Below are 24,076 nucleotides of genomic sequence, written 5' to 3'. Positions count from 1 at the left end.
GTTACTACGAACAAACGAGATCCAAGGACACAAGCGTCATTTCGAAATTCACAAGGGCGTAACTTTTGTGAAGCTAAATCCCGAAGGACAAAACGACACGTTGGTCCGATCCCCACCCCCTAGGGCCAGGGCAATAAAGCAACACCGGTGGGGCCCAAAAAGCAACAGACACCCATCCTTCGGAGAAGCATCCTCCTCCATCCCGATGACGTCAGACCCTGTTGCGTAAGCAAATTGACGACCTTCCCTTCACGGGCAAGAGAGGAGAGAGATGGGAAAAGAATGACGTTTTTTTTGGGGTATTGGCGCACGTGGGGGGAGCGACACGTCCCACTTGCGCACGAGCCAAGCTTCGAGGAAGTCCCCATCTTCCTTTCTAACCCTCTGCCCTTCTCCCTCTCTCTATAAAGCCCCTCCTCCACCCACCTCCCTCTCTCCAACTCTTCTTCTTCTTCCAGCCCTCTGAACACGTACGGACGAACACCACCCACCACTACACTCAACAGGAATGATGTACGGGTGCGACAGCGGAGACCAGGCGGTACTCGACTCCATCCGGCGGCACCTCTTCGACGAGCCCGACCTCCCACCGCCGCCGCCGATGGTGGCAGCGCCGACCTTCCTCCGGTGCCCGAGCTTCGGCTCCTCCTCCCTCTACCCCTGCCTGACGGAGGGCTGGGGCGAGCTCCCCCTCAAGGAGAACGACTCCGAAGACATGGTGCTCTTCGACGTCCTCCGCGACGCCCTCAGCGCCGGCTGGGCCCCCTTCCAGCCGACGACGGACAGCACCGCCATGACCGTCACGGCCGTCAAACCAGAACCGGTGGACGAATTCCCCTCCCCGATAAACCCCGCTGAGAAATCGCCGTCTCCACCACCTACGGCCGCCGAGAAGAGGAAGCACTACAGGGGAGTCCGGCAGCGGCCGTGGGGGAAATTCGCAGCTGAGATTCGTGACCCAGCGAAGAACGGCGCCCGCGTCTGGCTCGGCACCTACAACACGGCGGAGGCGGCCGCGCTTGCCTACGACCGGGCAGCCTTCCGGATGCGCGGAAGCCGCGCGCTGCTGAATTTCCCGCTGGAGGTTGGGTCGCTGGCGGTGGAGCCGGAGCCGGTTTCTCCGGCAAAGAGGTCGGCTTCTTCATCGCCGACATCCTCATCATCGTCTTTATCTTCGCCGAAGCGGCGCCGGAAGCAAGACCAGGCTTCGTCTGTGTCCAGCAAGGTTCCGGCACAGACCGGATTGGGCATCGCCGGTAGGCAGGAAACGTTCGCGGCCATCCCCAGTGGGACCCCCTCTTTCCTATGTGTAGAACAGCTATTGGTCAACTAAAATATCCTAAGCACTCTATGCCTCCACGTCATCAAAGAGGGACAATCTTCTCTTTCCTGCTATCGGTCGACGACGTCAAGTGTGTGGACCATTCTCTCCTACGTGGCTTACAACCCCCTTGTGTACAGTAAATACTAAATAGAGAGGGGCTCGGGGGTCTGTTTGTAAAAAGAGAGTGGCTTTTGGGTTTTTTGATATAAAATTTTTTATTTAAATTAAATTTTATTTCGACCAAAGTAAACTTGAAGGACGTTAAGAGTGACCCTTAAAATTATCTAAAGAACGCAACTCGGAGAACCAAGTGGGTTGAGCCCACTTCAGGATCAATCAACAAAATTCAGATTCATTCTTGAAGACTTGAAAACCAAGCAGACTCCAACATCCATTCATTGATGTCAAAGACTCAACTAATCCATCCCAAGATCGCAATTGATCGATCCGGCTTAGACAGATTTTTTCCTTTTGTTATGAAAAGAAAAAATCTCCAAATTACAACTTAAATAACGTAAAAATATGCTTTAAAGCATTGAATATATCGTTAACAACAAAGTTTTCAGAGCATATGGACAATTAATGCCAGATTACTATCAAAGCCGGGAAAAAAAAAAAGATGGCAGGCATCAAACCATCATCGGAACACCATCGACAAGAACGAAATCCGAGCAATCGGGTAATTCGCCCACACAGAGCCCATCCACACCCAGCATTCCATGACAATGGTTGCCACCTCCTGCAAAGTTTCCACAATTTCGCAAAATCAGTAACCATGGATTTTGTGTGCATACATGACTATAGGAGCACACAAGGATTTACCAACCAATAATGAAGTCGCAAACAGTAGCTGATTTATGTCGTCTGATCAGGTTAGAATGCATCGAGACCAAGTGTTTTATGTGACGCATCAGGATGCCATCAAATTCAAACACAACCATATTCATGGTTCCATAGATACAAGCCAGGCGGAAACAGTTTGCAGCCAGCCCAAGTAACAGGCTAACAGCTACCGACTACTTACATAGGAAACGTACTTGTTTACATGTACACAAAATTTAGGTTTGTACAATGCTTATATAGGTGCATCAAGGTCAGTAACACTAAAGTGTTTTCATCATTCAGCAAATCAAAATGAAGTTACCTCTGGCACTGGCTTCTGTCTTCTTCATAATCCACTACTCATGGCCGTGCAAGTTCATGTCACCCTGCTTATAGTTTGCAACTTCTGCCATAGATGCATCAACCAATGTACCCTACATTCCGCAAGTACAGCATTTTTTTTTATGATGGCAGACGAGCATTACTGAACTTGAGGTTTTTGTTACTTCATCAACCCTATCCTCAACTCCTTTTGGTGATTTCTTTCCAGCTCATCCATGGCATTAGCCCATCTGATTTGTCCTGAATTGATAGTGCAGATCATCTGGTGCAGCTAACCCCCCCAAAAAAAACATGATATTAGAAACTTCATCAACTGAGAACAGAACAAGAGTTTATTTGTGAAATCAGTAATCGAATCAATGGTAGCAGGTTTCCGTGTGCATTGTGTGTATGTATGTGTGTGGTCAGTTGGGGGTGCAGGATTGTTGGCATCATAAAGGGGTGCCAGAGGAGCAGCAGCAATTATAGACAGATATCCTGGCCTTCATCTTCAAAGTTCAAGTTAGGCTAGCCATGTTTGACCTAAACTTTCCCATACACTTGGCCAAATATACATCCATATATGCATGCACACATAACACAGATACACATGCTTGCCTATATGCACATACCTGTGCATATAGTACACATATATATATTATGGAAGAATATGTGTATCTGTCTTTCTGCATGCATGCACGTATTCAGATGGACTTAATCCTCGAGACGAGCTCTTAGACACTAAGGCCTGATTAGTACCAATGGCAATTAATATTGTTATAAATGCATATGAAAACAAGAGACCAATAACAACCTCATTATAATAGGTTTATCCTTCTTTTTGCCCCCATGGATTGAGAACGCCTGACCAGCAAGTCCTTGTGAAAGGCGGCCAGGAAAAAGGAACTGGGATCAAGTCCCTCTGTTGGCAGGAAAAGTACCCCAATGCTTTATCATGGTTGGTCCCCATAAGGCTGGAGTGCCGGATGACTCACCGGGGTTTACTTCATAGGGGGGGGGGGGGGGGGGGGGCAATGGGGCCAGGCTTATTAAGTGACTTGTGTCCCTACGAAGGTTTCCACATCATCCAAGAGAAAAAGGTTTATCCTTCTTTTCAAGACCTTTCAGGCTAGATACCAAAACTGCCAGTCAATTATGTTCTTGTAAACTCTCTCTCTCTCTCTCTCTCTCTCTCTCAAAACTGCCAGTCAATTATGTTCTTGTAAACTCTCTCTCTCTCTCTCTCTCTCTCTCTCTCTCTCTCTCTCTCTCTCTCTCTCTCTCTCTCTCTCGTTAAAATTTTTGTTGCAAAACAGCATTAAAAAACAAACAAACTTTCTTCTCCAGAAAATAATAGAGGGTTTAGGTAGAGAAGTTCATCTTTCTCACAACTTTTCTTTTCAGTAGGTTTGTTACCTAAAATAAGTCATTTTTATCCCCCAACCAGAAATTCTCAAAACGAGTATTATAATTGAGCGGAAAGGGAAAAACTTTTTGTCTCTCCAATCTGATTGGGTTTCCTAAAGAGGTTCTTTGTAGCCTCAAAAATAGGATGGAAGGACAAAAATGTTATTATCTCCATGTAAAACTACTGAGACCCTAGCATTACAAATATAGAATGAATGAGAATGAGAGTTAGTAATTGGACCCGAAATGGTGTTCTTAGGCACACATGCATGTTTATATACACATGCATGTGAGCACACACACACATGTAGTGATCATCAAACCTATGGCTTTAAAATCCCAGCTTTGTCGGATAAAACTTGCAGATTCAATCCAGCATGCTTGGACAGAGTCTAATCCCATGTCCAGCAAAAAATTCACTAAGCGCTAAAAATTATTTGGGAAATTTAATATTCACAAACATTTATCTCAGAGATAAAAAATATAATCATTGAACAATCACATCAAAATAGACAAACATCATGTCAGTTGTAGTTAATTCATTTTGCTTGGTTGAGATTGTTGTTTGTCAACGATAAAATAAAATAAAAACATAGTCAAACAGTGGAATACATTCTAAATAACAACATGAATAAGGCATTAGTGATAAAACTGCCTTGCTTTTACAAATGATATTAAAGAGGCAAAACAGTAAGAAGAATCCTCATACTTTCTTTTCATGTGATTGCATGAACAGGGTGACCATAAGCATTAATCAATTTTTTCTTTATTTCTTTCAATTGTCAGAGATAGTGTGCTAGTTTTTAATGACAAAGTTGCAGGGCAATAGGTAGGGAATGAAATTGTGACAACAATACTAGATATGCCCCATTTTCCTCTTCCCATACTTAGGGGAAAGATCATGTGAGATAAACAAAGTTTTTAAACTATGGGCAATGTTTGGTTGAGTCTCGTGAGATTTGGACTCTCCTGCAAATGAGAGAATGAATTTATTGGCATTGGCTAAACATCAGAAAATGAGTGGTGAGATACATTGCTTTCTCATTTACATGAGAATCAGAATCAGGACGAGCCTTATGGGGTTATGATTCATATGACTTCAAATCAAATTTCATTTGGAGTCACATGTGGCCCAGCAAACCAAAATTACTCTCGGTCTCTTATATCTGTGTTCGGAATGAGGATTAGTTTTAGTGTTTAACATACTAAAGCCTCCTAAATCAAGGCTTCAGCAAGTAGGGAGGGCAACTGCCCCTGCTTTCCACCTTGGATCTGTCCCTACTAAATGAGAGTTTCAGAAAGCAGGGAGGCAAATTTGCTACCACTGTGCTCTTTGGATGTATCCCTAGTATGGACAGTACCTTATTATATAGTACAAAGCTGAAGCTGTAGATAATATATATATATATATATATATACATATATATATATATACATATATATATGTGTGTGTGTGTGTGTCACAGGGACTCGGCAAAGTGGGTGCCGCACCCACGTCGACGTGACACGACGCGGGTGCGCGTGCAGGTGCGGCACCCAGTGCGGTCAACCTGACCCTGGGTGCGTTGACCGCATCCAGGGTCATTTATGTCCAACTTTTGGACTTTATATATATATATATATATATATATATATATATATATATATATATATATATATATATATATATTTTTTTTTTTTTTGCCGCACCCCCGCACCCAAGTTTTTTTAAAGTACCGCACCCGCACCCCCACCCATGTGACATAGGTGTGTGTGTACTTATGTATGTAATATAGTATATATACATTTCTATGTAGATATACTACACTTTTTACATTGTAGTAGGTAATGCCCTCTACGGGTGTTTTGGTCTTTTCCTTTTTGTATTAGGTGCTATCCCTTAGGGAGATTTTTGTATTTTCTTTTTTATTTTTATTTTGCCTTTTTTGTCTTAGCTAGGGGCTCTATGGTCTTTTGACCATAGAGTCGTTTGGAGCTCCCAACGGTCACAAGTTGAGAGTTTCCAACGACTCTATTGAGAGCTCCCTTTGGCCTCTTCATGTGTATAAATATGGACTTCTTGTCTCTATTATTCCCTATGCTTTCCTTAATCATTTTATAAAAGAATCATATTTTTTATGTGTGTGTTCTTGCTCTTTGTGAGTTTGTTTGCTTAGCCCTTTGTGGCTTATTGTATTTAGCCCATTAGTGGCTTTTGTGTTTTAGCACTTTTGTAGCCCTTTAGTGGCATTGTGTTTGTGCACACTTTATTTCATTACAGATAAATATGTCATCAAGCAAAGGGGGCCTCAAAGAAATTTTGTCATTGTCATTTAGTACACTTAAGTATTTCTACAATAGACTTAATTTCCCATCATGCAGTCAACAGGATATAGGCTACTGATTTTTGACATGGAAATTTTTGGCTAACTTAAAGAATGTAATTACTAAATGGACTACTGTGATCTGATTCATCAAGTCTGACCAATAAGATAGTCATTAGATTGATAACATTTTGTAGAACTTACTAGATAGTACATATTGTCTATATCAATAAATAAATATTTCTAGATATACAATTATTTATCTGTTAATTTATTTATTTAATTCCAGCAAACAATCTTGTCAATGTCATATCATATGAAACGACATAGATTATTGGCATATCGGTTCATAGCCAATACAGTTTAAGATAAAAAATCATAAACAAAGGGTTATTGGGTCGCATCAACCTGTATGGCAGGATATTGGTTGCATGGTGTTACATCATGATACAACCTGTATTGTACAAGTTGATGGTTGCTGGCAGCTTAAAGTTACAACAGTCAAAAAAGTGGTTTCCAACCACTTTAGGAAGTGAGTTTTGGGACAAAATATGCTATTTTTGACATGCCCCTTGTCTCTTACATATTTGATTCAAATAACCCTAAAAAACTGGAGATTTGTCAAAAACCAAGCCCTAAGGGATGTCTTTTTAGTAGATCTACCCTCGTCTGGCCCTAAGCACTCTTCTTTGTGCAAGTATACTTAAAAATCAAGCCCTAGAAGCATCAAGTGTTTTGTAAAAGGATTTTCATTTTTTAAGGTAAAGATGGTCCTAAGTTCCTAACGGATGTGACCACGAAGTGCAAAGTTTTGATCTACACAATTTCAAAGGGTTTTCGAATTTTTCTTATTTACCTTCTTTTTCTTCTTCCACCTTGATTTATCAATGGTGAGAGGAAGGGCCCTTGCACGGCAATACTACAAGAGAAGGGTCCGACAGGATTAGTGAAATGTTGTTTTTCTGAACGTACAATTCATGGTGGATTATATGAATATTTATAGGTCATGTTGTAAGCCACGGCAGCTTCTTTATATGACTATTTACCTCTCTGCATAATCTATCCAACGTACGTGTTCAGTTCCTTGCTAGTCTAGTATAAAAAGATAGAAGAAAGGCATGAACACGGTGGCATTCATTGGATAAACATTGTCAAAGGTCAACCCTGATTCAGAAGATGAAACATTCGATGATGAAGATGACTCACTACAGTTGTAGACAACTGCAGGCCGCAGAGATGGGAGAAAATCCTAGAGATGAAGATATATATAAGCTTCTAGCCTAACAATTTTGGGCCTAATGTTTTTTGTAACTCTTTGCTTTGTGATAAAAACTTTTATTGTTTTATGTAATCATGAACTATGATGCCTTATGCATGTTTAGCATTTTTGTGATAATCATTTATAATTGTGCCTTTTGGATTTTATGATTTTTCAAACTATCTTTTAATTTGTAATATTCTGTTGGTGGTGTATCTTGCAACACGATAAAATAGAGTATGATACACTCGCATCTTAAACCCTTCCAATATGCTTTTTACAACATTGTCCATTAGGATTCAGTAAAGGTTTTTGCAGCTGGTTGCCATTTCAGTAAGCCTCCCCTTTTATTAGATCAGGATTGGCGTTAGTAAAAATAATAATAATAATAATAATAATAATAATAATATATTTTTTTAAAATGAAAAGAAACTCCACCAACATATAGTGACGAGAAAAGTTGAAGAGATATCAGAAAAGAGAGCAGGATCACCCAAAATCTGAATGAAAGACTTCAGCAAGCGACACAAAAGATTTTAAGGGCAATTCAGGTTGCAGCTATGGACTGGAAAGACTTGTTAAACGAGACTCGTAAAGCTGACCTCATGTAGTTGAGATAAGTCCTGATGATGATGATGATGATTGTGAGATGAAGCAATCCACAGCTTAGCACTAAAACAGCAATATATGAACTGGCCTTACATGTTTCTCTCCCTAATCCCCAATTAACTTTTAGTCACCTCTGTCATCCAATAAATAATGATGCACAATGGTGACAAACAAACCTAAAAGCATATGGATCGATGCAATCCTGAGGTGTGACGCCTATCAGCCTCTTCTTTTCTAATCAATAAGAATGCACATAGGTGATAAAAAGAATTTGGTGAATAGATAACTCACAAACAACTGCCCAACCATTCCAACCCATCAAACAACAAAAAAGAAAACATAAACCCCACATCAAATGTAGATACACGCAAACGGATTTCTTTTTCTTGAGTACCAACATACCAATATAGAGAATAGAATGGGAGTAATCCATAAACGAGAAGGCAGCAAAGATAAGGTAAAAGAGTACGTACCTCTACGATGTTGGGGAGGGCGAAGAGGGAAGGGTGAGAGGATGCTTCAACGAGAAGGCTCTCACCAACGATCGGCCGTGAGGCTATGAGCCTGCTTCGCGACCTAATGCCCAAGAAAAACCCTCGATCTGCTCGCAGAATCATCACCTCTCCAGCGACGAGATTAACAAAATTACACGAATAGGCATTGTTTCGTGCTCTTTCCGATGAAAGAAGTTCTCTTTCATAGGAAATAGGGCGTGTTTCTTATGAAGATGTGAAACAAACATGTTTATGAGAACTATAAGATGAGAGCCACGTAATAAATGCCACAATAAAAAAAAAAAACAGTTCTCCTGTCAAAATGGGTTCATACCTTTTCTCTGGACTGAAACTATATGAAAATGCAATAATTCCCCAAATATCACGTATTTTACAAATTATTCATTTTTCATGGTATTAATGTGCTAAAAAAATATTTTGTGCAAAGTTTTATATTATTCATATGTTTTATTTATGTTATATATATACCGATATTTTTTCGAATAAAAGCTTGTTTTATCAAAATATTGAGAATGAGATTTGTGACTATATGGTGAAGATGGTCAGTATACAAAAGACAAGCTTCAAACAAACTTTGTAGCCTTACCAAAAAAAAGACTTTGTAGCCTTACAATTGAGCTAGTAAATTGCTGACTAAACATAATGGTACAATTTAAAAGCCTACAGTTTAGTAAGGGCAAGGGAAAGTCGAGAGCTTAAACTCAAAATTTCATGCTTGTTAACAGGATAAGGGAAATAATGGTAGGATATAACAAGATATATACAAAAGCCAAACGAACACAGGAAAGTGCTAAGAAAAGCAATCACATGTATAGTGGATTACTAACTAGGGAAACACTATATCCATATGTGTGTGTGTTATTTTAAGCTGGGCCTGTCAATAAACAGACTGGGCTTAGGCCCAGTTTGAACCAGGATGAGAAGTCTAGGCTAAGGCAGTTTGAGCTCATCTTTATTTTTTCATCAAGGATGGGGAAACCACACTTTGTTTGAGCTTAAAAAGGTGAAAAGTCGACATATTGTAAGTTGTTGAATTTTCAAGTTCTCAAAAAAATCTGTTTTACATGACACTAAACATAATCCAAGGGCCAGTTGGCCAGTTTCTACTAAACCAAACATGTAGCTTACATTACACCTGCAAGTTCATACTTTTTCGGTCAAAGAAAAAAAAAACAGGGTCTGGAACAGAACGTAGCTAAATCTTATCTTGCATTGAGGCATTCATGGTCCAATAACTTGTTGATCTAACCCGAATCCAAGTTCTTAACTTATTGTCTTCTATGCCTGCGTGCACAAGTCGTATATTAGTTGTGGTTAGGCATGCACACCAGTCGAACTTGGGCTGTTTGAACTGGTTTGTTTCAAAAATGCATGTGTTCAAACTTGGCTTGATTCTGAGCTCGAGCCTAGGAGTTAAAAAAAAAAGTATCTTTCACTTTTAAAGAGGTGAGATTCAAACCCCCAACCTCTTAAAAATGTGTACAAATGCCTCTGGCTATTTTTTATTATTATCACAATAAAAGGTGTGAAAATACAATAAAAGATAAGATTCGGAACGAGGAGATACGTAAGAAGATAGGCATTGCACTCATTGAAAATAAGATAAGAGAGAATCGTTTACGATGGTTTGAACATATTCGGCAAAGGCCTAATGATGCTTTAGTTAGAAGGATGAAGAAATGAAAAAATATATTAGTTAAAAGAGGTGCGGCCTAAAAAGACTGGATGAAAATGATAGGAAAGGATAAATGATTGGAGGATAATGATTCATGTGGAAGACCCAGTACTTTTTACTGTTACAACAAAAAAAAATAATACATATTTTAAAAACACGTAAGCCGTAAAAAGTTTGGCAGCAGATTTGATACCGTGACCTTTAGATGAAAAAACCAAAGCATGCGCGGGTGTTGGGAGCAACAGGGCGGCCGTTCATGCCACCAACGGCGATGCCTCCGCCAGCAAATTGTACCATCCCTCTCTTTCATTCATTGTTTGTTTTCAGAATTCTCGTTTTCAGCTTCTTCTTTTTTTTTATCGCCAGTGCTCTTCTACCTATGAATCTCATCGTTGAATCAGCGCGATTCTGCGGAGTGAAATCGCTAGCGTTCGTTTTCTAGGGCTCACTTTTCTCAAGCCAAGTATCGGCTTCTTTCGATCCTCCCATCGCCCGATGATCCTCTTCAAAGTTCGGGGAAATCAGTCTCGGATTGAATGGGAAAACATGGACCGATTAGATCGATCAACGATTCAGATCGAGATATCAAAAATCATCGGGCATCGATTTGATCCCGCTGTTGTTCAGTATTTCTAATGGAGTGATGCTTTGATTTCTAGGGTTTTTGGACGGCAGTAATGGACATGGCTTGCTTGTAAATACGCCGACGCAGCAAAACTGTTCGTTCATCTTCGTAATGAAACCTGCCTCGCGACCTCTCTTAATGGAAAAAACGTAGATGTGGCTTTGTTAAGTACGATTTTGAACATGATGCAAAATCAATGTCATCCATATTGCCGATATTTTGAAAATATCTCAGTTCTTTCACCTCATAATTAATGAACTTATTGGATTTCTGGGAGTCCTAGTAAAAGAAGGAAAATACGACCACGCACTATAGTAGGTATTATCAACTATACCTGATCATTTATCACATTACATAACTCCACCATGGATGGATGAGGGGATTCGAACCTCCATCTTCTCCTTGGCAACGATATCCAAAGCTTTCATTATAAGGTTAGCAATATACTTCACATGTTTCTGGCTATTCACATATCATCATCATCATCAAATAATACAAGTCTTGGATAAGAATCTACAATGCAATAGAAACTCCCATGGAGACACTCATAAACCCCTCTCCCATAAGGGCGGGAAAGAAGAAAGTGAGCAGAAGCCGATCCACTAATTCCTCAATTTAGTACTTTCCTGAAGTATTGGATCAAGGAAGAAGTGATTTTAGGAGTGAAGTGTTGAGTTGATATAATTTAAAGAAGCGAAGCTGCAGTGCCAAGTGCTAACAATGCGGAGTCAAATGTATTGATTCTCTGATCCGAAGATATCAAATGGGATGCAACAAACTGGCATGTTCGGTTACTCATGTATCTGGTTTATGGGTTCTCCTGGGTATATGGTTCATCAGGAGGAGAGATCAAGCTGCAAGAAATAGTAAACAGTCTTATCGATACACAAATGTATAACTCTATGGATGGGATTTGGTATGATACTTATGAGATAAATGATATGGATGAGATTGATATTAAAATCTTTCATCTTAGAACGGATTTATTTGACCTCATAAGTGGGATATTATCAATAATTTCAGCTCAACTGATAATATTGGCAAAATATCATGATATTTTCAAAATATCACCAGAAATAAAATACCACGGATAATAGTGCAGTATTATCACAATATTTTTGAAAAAAAAATCTCATTTTTATGTATTTTAAGCTCAATCTTTGTATTTTTGTTTCTTTTCATATTTAAAAAAATGTTTACATTTATTTTCTTATATTTTTTCAAGAAAAATGATACAAAACCTATTATTTTCTTATGCTTATTATTTTTTATATTTTTTAAAATTTTAAAACTCCTGAGATTTTTCCAAGAAAAACCACTTGTTGAAAATCTCTCCAAGAAAAAAACTCTCTAAGAAATCAAATTTGGTTTTTTCCTGCTGACATTCACGTTGGACCTTTTGGAGTGTCCAGGTAACATAACATGTAGTTATGAAGTTGCACAGCTCATTACTATATGTTGGCATTATATTTAAATTGTCTGTGGACTAGATAAAAAGAACATGTTTTTTTGGGATTACAATTGGGTTGTTGCTCTAGCAACCAAAGTTCAAGTTACTGGGTCCAGCTAGGTAGTTTTTTGTTAGACTTATCAGTTATCAGGCCAACCTGTAGTTCGACTTCTACCTTATCAAGCATACCCAAATAGGCGGTTGCAATTAGGATGATCAATGATGTCTTTTCTTCTCATGGGTTAGATATAGCATTCTTTGTTGAAGATTGAAGTATTGGCTGGATGAGGTTAGTAGGATCTCTCAACAGTATAGTTGAACTAGTGATTTTCAGAAATTCAATCCTGTTGTCTGTTTGTATTCATTACTTGTAAGTTGTCCGTGTAATTGTAAGAACTATTTTGTACATTTGGGATTTGTATATTGCCTTCTCTTATTCTCTAGGACTACTCATTAGATGCATTCATTTTTCTTTACTGAAGAAAATTGTGTTCCCTTCTGTGATAATTCATTTTGGTTAAAATGGGTAGGCCTAATACGATTGTAACCTTTCTTTGATAAAATTATTGTTGTGGTTAAAATTGATACGATTTTTAATTGGTTGCCTAGATCTTGTGTTAAGAAGGGATACATGAAAGATAATTACATCCAGTTCTTTGTTCGAAGACCTATCCGGAGATCCCCTATAATCAATCGTAGTAGGGATAGATTGCTGCTTAATTTGAAGTTGGATATTATTTTATATGTTGACTCTTGACTAAACTTTTTTGTGGGTAAGCATGCAAATTGGTGTTGTGAAGGTTATTAGGCATGCTGGGCTTCTCTGCGAAAGCTTATGTTTCAGTTCTTGAAGTCTGGACATGGCAAAGATGCTGAAAATCATATCAAGAAACAGATTGTTTCTCTTGGAGCAGGCTTTGATACCACCTTTTTCCAGCTTCGGGTATATAATTCTGCATCTATGTGTTCATTTGGATGTGGAGAAGAATTAAATTGACACTTTTGGCTGGGTGCATACTTCTCACTAGAAGCAGGTTTATAAAACTAATCCATGCTTTTGCAAATATGAATTGTTATTGGTTCACATTTCAACTAATAGATCAATGCACACGTATTCTCCTCTCTCTGAAATACACAGATTCAAATAGTGAATACAGATGCAGTTGCCCAGTGTAATTTTGGAGGTTATGCAAGAATTTATATGCAGCACTAGTAACATACTGTTGTTTCTTTTGTAGGAAGAGGGGAATGCACCTGACTTGTATGTGGAGTTGGATTTTATGGAGGTATGCTGCTCAGTTCATACATATGTAAGCTTTGTGTTTATGATTGCTATTTGGCAATTTATCTCATAAGGTACCAACCTTCCTAGTGAAAACGATTGCATAGAGAATGTTTCACATTCTATTTATGTTCAGTATATATTAGATATTTATCTATGTATCTAGTGAAAACGATTGCATAGAGAATGTTGCACAGTCTATTTATGTTCGGTATATATTAGATATTTATCTGTATCTGGAGCTGTCACTGGGATTTGGACAGCCGATTTATTGTGGTGATTCTTTAAAAAAGAGCATAACAAGGACATAATCTTGGGAGAAAAAATAGAGTACATTGTTGACATAGACTTGAGTGTGCAACATACTGACTTATCCTGAAGGATGACAAGTCTTAAGGAAAGGAAGGATCTTGGTGTTTATCAGATGACAGAAAAGGCAAATATTTTGCTATATTTGTCATGATCTGTTAAGGTACTTGTGGACTAAACAGTACGCAAGTTCATCAGTTCCCATGTGGATCTCGAAAAGAAGCTTAATTAGACGACCTTTTAGATAAATAGGTTCTTACCCATCTAATTGCTTTTCTAATCTGAAAAATTATCAGGCATATATTCAAGAATTTGATATTTACTGTGTGTGTGTGTGTGTGTGTGCTACGTGCATGTCCCTGCATGTATGACCGTTTGTATACAAAATCTGTGTTTAGCAGAGACAGGAAAAGAGGAAAGGGCATCTAGGTATGAGTTGAGAATGGTTTCCTCATTTATCGTGGGATGTGGATGCTATGTGACACTACAAGGTATCGAGATTCCATGTAATAATTTTTTGGCTCCCTGAATAGAATAAACTCTTATGTCATGCGTAGGTTTGTTATCATGGATGATGGGCCAAAAATGTTTTCCAACATGTTAAGTCCTATATGCTGTTCTGCTGTTTCTCTAGAAAAGCCTCTAAGTGTGTTATTTAAGAAGAAAATAAAATCAAGGGTAGGAGATACACCTCTGAAGGTGCATACATTTAAACACCCTTACACATGTTGATGCACGAATGTGGATTATCATTGTTAGAAGAGCTTTGAAGGCTATCAGATGTCTCAGTCAAGTATATGCCGTCTGGACATCACCAATCATGACTTAGAAAGAGGTAAAGCAAGTACACAAAGTCCAAAATAGAAGGTTGCAGTTTGACAATGTCTGTGTCTATAATCTACACACATGCACACTCTTCAGCTCTTTGACATTTGATTTCAGTTTTTATTTTTGAGAAAAGTTGTTTGTATATGTTATTGTATACTATAGTTCTATAAATTACCAATAAATACATAAGCAAGCTTTGAGGTTTCAGTTATTATCAGGCATGAAGTGGTAAGCGTTATTGCAACTATGTGGTTACCAAGAACTAAGTATTTGAATTTTGAAGTGCTAACTTTAGAAAAGTTGTGGGTCGAATATTGTTTCATGAGAGTTTAACATTATATTCGGATATATTATACCTAAGGGGTTAGTTCTGTTAAAATACACATGTAATCGATATATATATATATATATATATATATATATATATATATATATAAAAGTATATTCACCCATACCCGATAAGGGGTATTTCTGTAAAATCGCCCAATAGGGGCAGTATAGTCTTTTTCCTTTATTTTTTACTTTTTCTTTTCTTTTTCCTTTTTCTCTTTTTCTTATTTTTTCTTTTTCTTTTTTTGTGCATTAAATGCACTTTCATTGGGGGCCCCAACAAAGAGTCGTTGGGCCCCCAACGGTCACAATTGTGACCGTTGGGAGCCCAACGACACCTTGTTGGGTCTCCCAATGGTGCCTTTCCCTCTCTCTTCTCTAAACCCTCTCTCACTCCTCTCTTGCCTATAAATAAGTGGGGTCTCCCCCTTTGTAAGGTGTGGCTTCTTCAAGCCCTTTAGTGCATTTATAAGATTTTATGCTTTCTAGCCATTATTGGCTTTTGTGTATGTCCTCTTTTGGACTTGTTCTTTGATTTCTATGTGTGAATGTCCATTGTAGGACATATATTTCTTTTCCGCATATTTCATTACATGGTATCAGAGCCTTGGTTGTGCTCTTGATTCATATTGCTAGTTGTCTTGTTCTATCTCTCTTTGCTTGTCCTCCATTGTTGATTATATAATGGAAGGAGAACAAAAGATTGATCTCTCCTTCAAGCTCAATGGTACTAACTACATGATGTGGGCCGCCGCCATGGAGAACAACCTCAAAGGTAAAAAGCTTTGGGGATACGTTATGGGCACCATTAGGGAACCTCAACTTCAACTTACAAAAATAGATGGTGATCAAGAAAAAGCTCTAGAAGGAAATGCTCGCATGAAGGCTATTGAAGATCACCAATCCAAGGTAGAAGATTGGGAAAGTAAGCATGCAAAAATTCTTGCATGGTTCATGAACAACGTGGAGCTAAAGATTTGCGCCAACATTGCTAAATTCCGCCTAGCAAATGAAGCATGGTTCTTTATGAAAGGTATGTATACCCAAAAAGACATTGCTCGTCAATTCTTTATCCAAGAGAAAATCCGTACCATTAAGCAAGGTGAAATGAGTGTAAGAGATTACTATAGCACTCTTGGCCCTTTGTGGGATGAGCTATCCCTTCTTGAACCCAAATGGGTATCAAGTGAAGATGTGGAAATGCGAAGAGAACAAATGGAGAAAGAACACTTTTTCCAATTTTTACATGGGCTTAGGCCCGAATATGAACAAGTGAGGTCCTCCCTCCTTCATAGATCCAAACCACTTCCTTTGGAAGATGCCATAGCCGAAATATGCCAAGAAGAAACACGTCTTGGCATGATTAAAGGAGGAGATGAAGTTCTTGCCATATCTAAACCCGGCAATCATATGAAAGCCTACAAGCCTCCACACTTTGGGAGGCAAAATAACTATAATGGCAATTATAGGAAAGCCATTTGCCATCATTGTCAAGAACCGGGTCATATAAGACCTAATTGTCCAAAGATAAATGAACCTCCAAAAGGTAAAGTTCCTATTATTGAAGAAATCCCGCAAAAGAAGGAGGAGCCAATGAAAGGGAAAGAATCCTTCTCCCTTGCTCAACTATCCGAAGCACTTCAAATTCTACTCAAGTCACCATCAACTTCGGGAGCCGCCATTGCCTCTTCTTCTCCTCCAGGTACGCCTTCTTGGATTCTTGACTCTGGAGCATCTTTTCATATGACCCCAAATGAAAATGGACTATCCAATGTATGTAGTAACTCCAAAAATTCTTTTGTTTCCACCGCCGATGGTACCTCTTTACAAGTTAAAACTTTTGGAACCTTAGATTTTTCAAAAGATGTTTTTGTGCCAAATGTAAGAGTAGTACCTCAACTTAATTTAAATCTTTTATCTGTCTCTCAAATATGTGATTATGGATGTGAAATCTCCTTCTCAACCAAAGATTGCTCTATACAGGATCTCCAGTCCGGGAAGCGGATTGGGCAAGGCCATAGGAGGGGAGATCTCTACTACATGACCAATTTGAAACTTCCTACTAACTCATTTTGTAATCATGTCCAAGATAAAAATATAGAAACTTGGCATCAAAGACTTGGACACCCAAGCTTCTCAAAAATGTACTCCTTTCCTTTTAGAAATAAATTTTGTAATGAGAAACATTTTGTTTGTAAGAGTTGTATTTTTGGAAAAATGAAATCCACCCCCTTTCCAAAGAGAACATTTGTGTCAAAAAGACCTTTTTAACTAGTTCATTCGGATGTTTGGGGTCCTTCTTCGGTCATATCAAAATGAGGATACTCATATTATGTTACTTTCATTGATGATTTCACTCGATATGTGTGGATCTATTTTCTTAATCTAAAATCCGAAGTTTTTAACTTCTTTAAAAAATTTCATATGATTGTTAAAAATCAATTTTCAACTAATATCTCCATTCTTCGATCCGATTCCGGTGGAGAATATCTATCAAATGAATTTCAAGAATATTTGGAAATCAATGGAATTTGTCATCAAAGGTCATGTCCTAGGACTCCCCAATAAAACGATCTAGCTGAAAGAAAGCATAGACACATCTTGGAAACCACTAGGACTCTTCTCATTTCCAAAAAACTATTGCGCCGAAGCCGCCTTAACCTCCACTTATTTGATAAATAGAATGATATCCTCATCTCTACAAAATATATCTCCATATGAAAAACTTTTTGAAAGAACACCCGATTTTAATAGATTAAGAATTTTTGGGTGTAAGTGTTTTGTCCTTACACATAAAAGAGATAAGTTATCCCCCAAAGCTATCGAATGTGTGTTCTTAGGATACGGAGAAAATCAAAAGGGTTTTAGGTGCTTCGATCCCAAAAGCAACAAACTATATGTATCCAAAGATGTTACCTTTTTAGAAAATGAGAACGGTTTTAAAAAAAATAAAGACATTGATGAAAACGAATATGCTTTCTTATATGATCTTCTCTCTCAAGAAGATGTGACTCCCCACGTAGAGGAGGTTTCTATTGATTTAGAGGATATTCCTCTTAGTAATGATGTTGAAAATAGAAGTAATGATGTTGAAAATAGGTCAATTCAAACCTATGCTAGGCGAGGTCAAGAAACTCCCATTAGTGCGTTAGAAAAATATTCTTAAAGTTCCAACATAGAGGAAACCTCTTTAAGGAGATCTAGCCGGATCTCCAATCTACCAAATAGGTTTGTTTCCTATGAGTCCCTAACACCTAAATATATGGCATGCCTAATTGCATTACACTCTTATCATGAACCATCACACTATAATGAAGTCAAAAACATTCCTCAATGGGTTGAAGCCATGAAACTAGAACTTAGTGCCTTTGAAAAGGCTAAAACTTGGGAAATAACTTCATTACCCACTGGAAAGAAGTCTATTGGATGTAGATGGGTCTTCAAAATTAAAACTAAAAGTGATGGGTCATTAGAACGTTATAAAGCTAGGTTGGTAGCCAAAGGGTATGCTCAAGAGTACGGAATAGACTATGAAGAAACCTTCGCTCCCGTAGCTAGAATGACTAGTGTTAGGACTCTTATTGCGGTTGCATCCGTTAAAAAATGGCCTATCTATCAATTGGATGTTAAGAATGCATTTCTTAATGGCGAATTAAGTGAAGAGGTCTATATGGATCCTCCACCAGGAGTATCTATTGGTGAAAACAAAATTCTTAAACTAAACAAGGCACTATATGGGTTTAAACAAGCTCCGAAAGCTTGGCATGACAGATTTAGCAGTGTAATGACTAGTTTGAATTTTCGTTCATGTTATACTGACACTGCGTTGTTTGTGAAAAGTGCAGGATCTTCAATAGTGATTTTACTACTATATGTTGATGATATGATCATCACTGGAAGTGATGAACAAGGAATCCATGATATTAAGAAAGTTTTAAAAGAAAATTTTGATATGTCTGACCTTGGTTTCTTAAGATATTTTTTAGGTATTGAAGTAGCCTACTCTCCCCGAGGGTATATTCTCTCTCAGATGAAACTTGCTGCTGACATTTGTTCCAAATCTGGAATTTCCGATGATAAGAAGGCAAACACCCCTGAGGTCATCAATGCAAAGTTAAGGTTGGAAGATGGAACACTTCTCGAGAATCCTACTCCCTACCGTCAACTTGTTGGGGCTCTGACATACTTATCCATCACTCGGCCAGACATAGCTCATGCAGTTCACTCAGTCAGTCAGTTTCAACATGCACCTACATCTGTGCACATGAGTGCAGTCTTAAGAATAGTCAGATACATTAAAAACACCATAACTAAGGGGGTTTTTCTTTCCTTTTCATCATCTCTTGATTTAATTGCTTATACTGATGCTGATTGGGGAGGAAATCCTAATGATAGAGTCTCAACTACAGGTTTTTGTGTTTTCTTAGGTGACTCTATGATCTCTTGGAGATGCAAGAAGCAGCAAAAGGTGTCATTATCCTCAAATGAAGCGGAATATCGTGCAATGGCCACTATAACCATGGAGCTTGTATGGCTTAGGAGTCTCCTCAAGGATATGGGCGTCATCATCTCTAATCCTTCGAAGATGTGTTGTGATAACAAAAGCGCCATTTACATTGCAAGCAATCACACCTTCCATGAGCGAACTAAACACATAGAGATGGACTGCCACTATGTTCGAGATGAATACTTAAAAGGAACCATAGCACTGCCCTACGTCACATCCGAGTACCAGTTGACGGATTTCTTCACTAAAGCTCTTGCTGCTCCTCGTTTTATGTTTCTTCTCAACAAGCTTTCAGTTGTATCCCCGTAAAGCTTGAGGGGGGGTGTTAAAATACACATGTAATCGATATATTTATATATATATATATAAATATATATATATATATATATAAGTATATTCACCCATACCCGATAAGGGGTATTTCTGTAAAATCGCCCAATAGGGGCAGTATAGTCTTTTTCTTTTATTTTTTACTTTTTCTTTTCTTTTTCCTTTTTCTCTTTTTCTTATTTTTTCTTTTTCTTTTTTTGTGCATTAAATGCACTTTCATTGGGGGCCCCAACAAAGAGTCGTTGGGCCCCCAACGGTCACAATTGTGACCGTTGGGAGCCCAACGACACCTTGTTGGGTCTCCCAATGGTGCCTTTCCCTCTCTCTTCTCTAAACCCTCTCTCACTCCTCTCTTGCCTATAAATAAGTGGGGTCTCCCCCTTTGTAAGGTGTGGCTTCTTCAAGCCCTTTAGTGCATTTATAAGATTTTATGCTTTCTAGCCATTATTGGCTTTTGTGTATGTCCTCTTTTGGACTTGTTCTTTGATTTCTATGTGTGAATGTCCATTGTAGGACATATATTTCTTTTCCGCATATTTCATTACAAGTTCATCTGCCCATAATATTTGAGGCCATTGTGAAGCCATGTTAACCGGGTAAGAAAGAGAAAACAATTTGACTTATATATCTCACCTTCTTTTTCCTTATAAAATATGTGTAATGTTAGAATAACATATTTAAAATGGAATAGGTCGAGGGAGTTTTGGGTGTAGTGCAATTACAGTTTTAAACTGCCTGAAAGGAGGCAAGTCATATATGAAGCGATGAATTCTGAATCTAATGCTATGCATGCTAGCATTACAATATCTGGAGACTGTTAAAATGTAAAATATATATATATATAATAATAATATTCATATTATTATTATTATTATATATATATTAATGTAATTTTATTTTTAATTTTATTTTTCTGTATTTTTTGCTATTTTCTTTTTAATTTTTGAAAGTCTAGTTCTAATAGAACTAGACTTACATTATTAGTTAAGTTCCACTTGGAACTTAACTAATAGTGTAACTGTTGGACTAGTCCAACGGTTACATTTATAACCGTTGGACTAGTCCAATGGCTACAAAGGAGAGCTCCTTAAGAGCTCTCCTCTCCCACTTGTATATAAAGGGGTGCATCCCCTCTTGTATTTTAAATTCCAATGCTTCTTAAGCATTTGGTGTTTTCATATCACAACAACAACAACAACTACGCCTTCATCCCAAAACAATTGGGGTCGGCGATATGAACCAAAAAAGAAAATCATTCTGGGTCTTCCACATGAATCCTTCTCCTCCAATCATTTCTATCCAATGCCATGTCCTCGGTGGTGTTTTCATATCAATAAAGAATATTTTATTTCTTCTTTTGTTTCCCATTATACCCTTTTTAAGGGTTATGCTTTAGTGTCTTTTTAGACACCTTCTCGTGCAGATCTAAGTTCGTGTTTGGAAGATCCTCATTTCATGGTATCTGAGCAAGGTTCATCCTACATCGTGAAGATTTCTTGCCTCGTTTTCCGTGCCAAGCTTGCAAAGGTGTTTTATCACCTTGGTTGGGTTTTTTAAAGCCTCTTTTAAAGGAAGGAGAGAAAAGAAAGGCTCGTTGCATCAAAATATCGTGTTTGCTTTTTCTTACTCTCTCTTTCTCTTTCTTTATTTCTTTTTTCTCCTTGTTTTATCACCTTTGTAAAAGATGGATGATCAAGATAAAATTACCATCATACCCATGAAGCTAAATGACACAAATTATGTAATGTGGGCTTCAATAATGAAGCACCACATATGGGGAAAAAGATTGTGGGGCATAGTAGATGGTTCCGATTCAGAACCTAAACTTGTTCTTGTTAAGATTAGTTGACCTTTAGAAGTTTCAAGCTTTATTTTTCTTAAAGTAGGTTCTTTGATATTTTATATATAATGAGGGACTTGTATGTAATTTTTCTTTTAGGCTTTCCTCTATTTAAACTAGAGGAGATTAGCCCTAATAAGATACAAGTTTTTCTTCTTTGCCGACTTCTCTCTCTCTCTCTCTCTCTCTCTCTCTCTCTCTCGGTTCCTGTGCACCCCATTGAAGTTCTCACATGGTATTAGAGCAGTAGGTCTTGGGAGCGTGAGCACGTGTTCGATCTGCACCAAAGCTCGAGAAAAAAAAAAAGAAAAAAAAAGGAAAAGGGTGTGCGTATTTTGTCCCTTTACGAGTTGCATAGATCTGATGTCTGTAATCAGATCTAAAGGTCACGATGATCGCTTGTCAACAGGATCGAGTTGCGACAGTTATGGGTGATGTGCAAAAGCTAATTTTTTTTTTAGTGGAGTGAAGAAAACCTATATTGCTCAGTCGTAGATCTGGATCTGGATATTCAAGGATCTGGATGTCGAAAAGTTTGGAGTTGTCGTAAATCCTGTGTCGTGGGGAGCAGTTTTTTTTCTTATCTGAGGTTGTCGTGGTTTCTGTTTCATGGGGAATATTTTTTTTGGTTGTACTCATAACAGATCATAGATAAAATGATCCTTTTCTTTGGTCGTGAACTTGGATGTCGTGTTTGACGTGGTTCTGGTTATCTCAGATCTGTTTTCTGATCTGATTTATCACTGTTTCTGATGTGGGTTGAACAACCTAGTGTGATCGTGAAATACGCTGCTTCTATTTCTACTGGCGTGATTCTGTTTTTGATGTGGGTTGAACAACCTCGTGTGGTCGTGAAATAGGCTGTCATGTGATCGTGAAATACGCTGCTCCTATTTCAGTTGGTGTGTGGTCGTTGAACATCCCAGATTCTAACTCTAAGTGGTTTAGAGAGTGAATCTGATTTTTTTTAACTGGTTTATTGCAGTAGTATTATCGGCAAATATCTCCTGAGTTAGTATTATTCATTATGGGTGAAGCTCCGAAATTCGATTCCAAAAATGAGACTATTGGGGAATATAAGGCATTTGCAAATCCCTTCTTGTATGGTTCTTCTGTGAAATTGAATGAAACAAATTATGCCAGGTGGTCCAGAACTTTTATGATGTCGGTATCTGGACATCGTAGAAAACATATTTTGTTGGAAATTGATCCGAATGATAAAGTGGAAAGATATATTACTTGGGATGAAGATAATGACATTGTTATGTCATGGATCATGAATAGTGTTGAACCTCATATTGTAGATGGTCTAATTTACTATAATACAGCCAAACAGATGTGGGACAATCTTCAAGATACGTACTCTCAAGAGACTAATGTGAGTCGTATCATGCAAGTCGAACAAGAGATATATAATTTGCAGCGGGGAGATCAGACCTTGGCCCAGTACTATGCCTCCGTCAAAGCAGCATTTGAAAGACTCAATGCTCATAGGCCTCTTTGTTGTTCGAAGCAAAAGGATCATCAAGAACAGACTATGGTTGCCCGGTTTCTCACAGGCTTATCTTCAAAATTCTCTGTTGCAAAAGTCCAAATGTTGACCGAATTCGATGTACCTACTCTTGTTGATGCATACAATCGCTTGAGTAGACTTGTGATTTCTCTCCCACAATCTCATCCTATGTCCCAGTCATCTGCTCTAGCTATCCCATCTGGTTATGGACGTGGAAATACTTAGAATATTAGAGGACGAGGTCATGTAAGAGGTGTGGGAGGTAGAGGTAAACTTCAATGTACTTTCTGTGGAAAATTAGGACATTTAGAAGATCCTTGTTGGGATAAGCATGGACGGCCAACCTCTTCTGCATCAAAGCTTAATGTTCCAAAAGCTAATGTTACAACACTAGAGGTAGCAAATGCAAATGAAACTTCTTCTGCGAGTGACTGTATCACTCTTAGTCGAGCTGATAGCTCGTCGTCCTTCAAGCTCCTCTTCTCCTGTAGCTGGTGTGGCCTACTCAACAGGGAATCATCTTCATCTAAATGATAGTAAGTGGATTATTGACTCTGGTGCATCCAGACATCTGTGTGGAAATTTTCATTTTTTTTCAGATCTAAAGGATATTACTGCTCATCGAGGAGTCTCATTAGCATATGGGAGTTCCTCTTCAGTTGTTGGTCAGGGAAATATTTCTATATATTCTTCCTTGTAGTTGAAAAATGTTCTTCATGCTCCCTCATTTCCTCAAAGTTTACTCTCAGTGAGTTGTCTTACAAAAGAGCTAAACTGTAGAGTGATATTTGACCCGGTGGGTTGTCATTTTCGGGATTTGTTAACGGG

The 24,076-nt window shown here is 38.3% G+C and overlaps 1 protein-coding gene and 1 pseudogene across 2 annotated transcripts in view; both read left to right on the top strand.

Annotated features, from left to right (window-relative positions):
• Window positions 1-439: 439 nt before the first annotated feature.
• On the top strand, window positions 440-1,569 carry LOC149821625 (ethylene-responsive transcription factor 2-like). The gene has a single exon (XM_089981068.1). It carries the CDS (start codon window positions 509-511, stop codon window positions 1,331-1,333), a length of 825 nt encoding a protein of 274 aa, XP_089837194.1. The 5' UTR covers window positions 440-508; the 3' UTR covers window positions 1,334-1,569.
• An 11,998-nt stretch (window positions 1,570-13,567) lies between these two features.
• LOC149821624 (leucine carboxyl methyltransferase 1 homolog) overlaps window positions 13,568-24,076 on the top strand; it is a 30,143-nt pseudogene continuing 19,634 nt past the window's right edge. Inside the window, exon 1 of the transcript XR_016426147.1 lies at window positions 13,568-13,595. The product of XR_016426147.1 is annotated as a leucine carboxyl methyltransferase 1 homolog (transcript). The remainder of the gene's footprint in view (window positions 13,596-24,076) is intronic.

This window comes from Nuphar pumila, chromosome 11, assembly GCF_984573655.1.
Source record: "Nuphar pumila chromosome 11, dmNupPumi1.hap1.1, whole genome shotgun sequence".
NCBI classification, from domain to species: domain Eukaryota; kingdom Viridiplantae; phylum Streptophyta; class Magnoliopsida; order Nymphaeales; family Nymphaeaceae; genus Nuphar; species Nuphar pumila.
Note: the sequence above shows the minus strand (reverse complement) of the source record. Positions and strands in the feature narration are given on the sequence as shown.

Excerpts from the sequence above, each read along its gene's own strand:
- LOC149821625 (XM_089981068.1), top strand. The coding sequence starts at position 509 with ATGATGTACGGGTGCGACAGCGGAGACCAGGCGGTACTCGACTCCATC.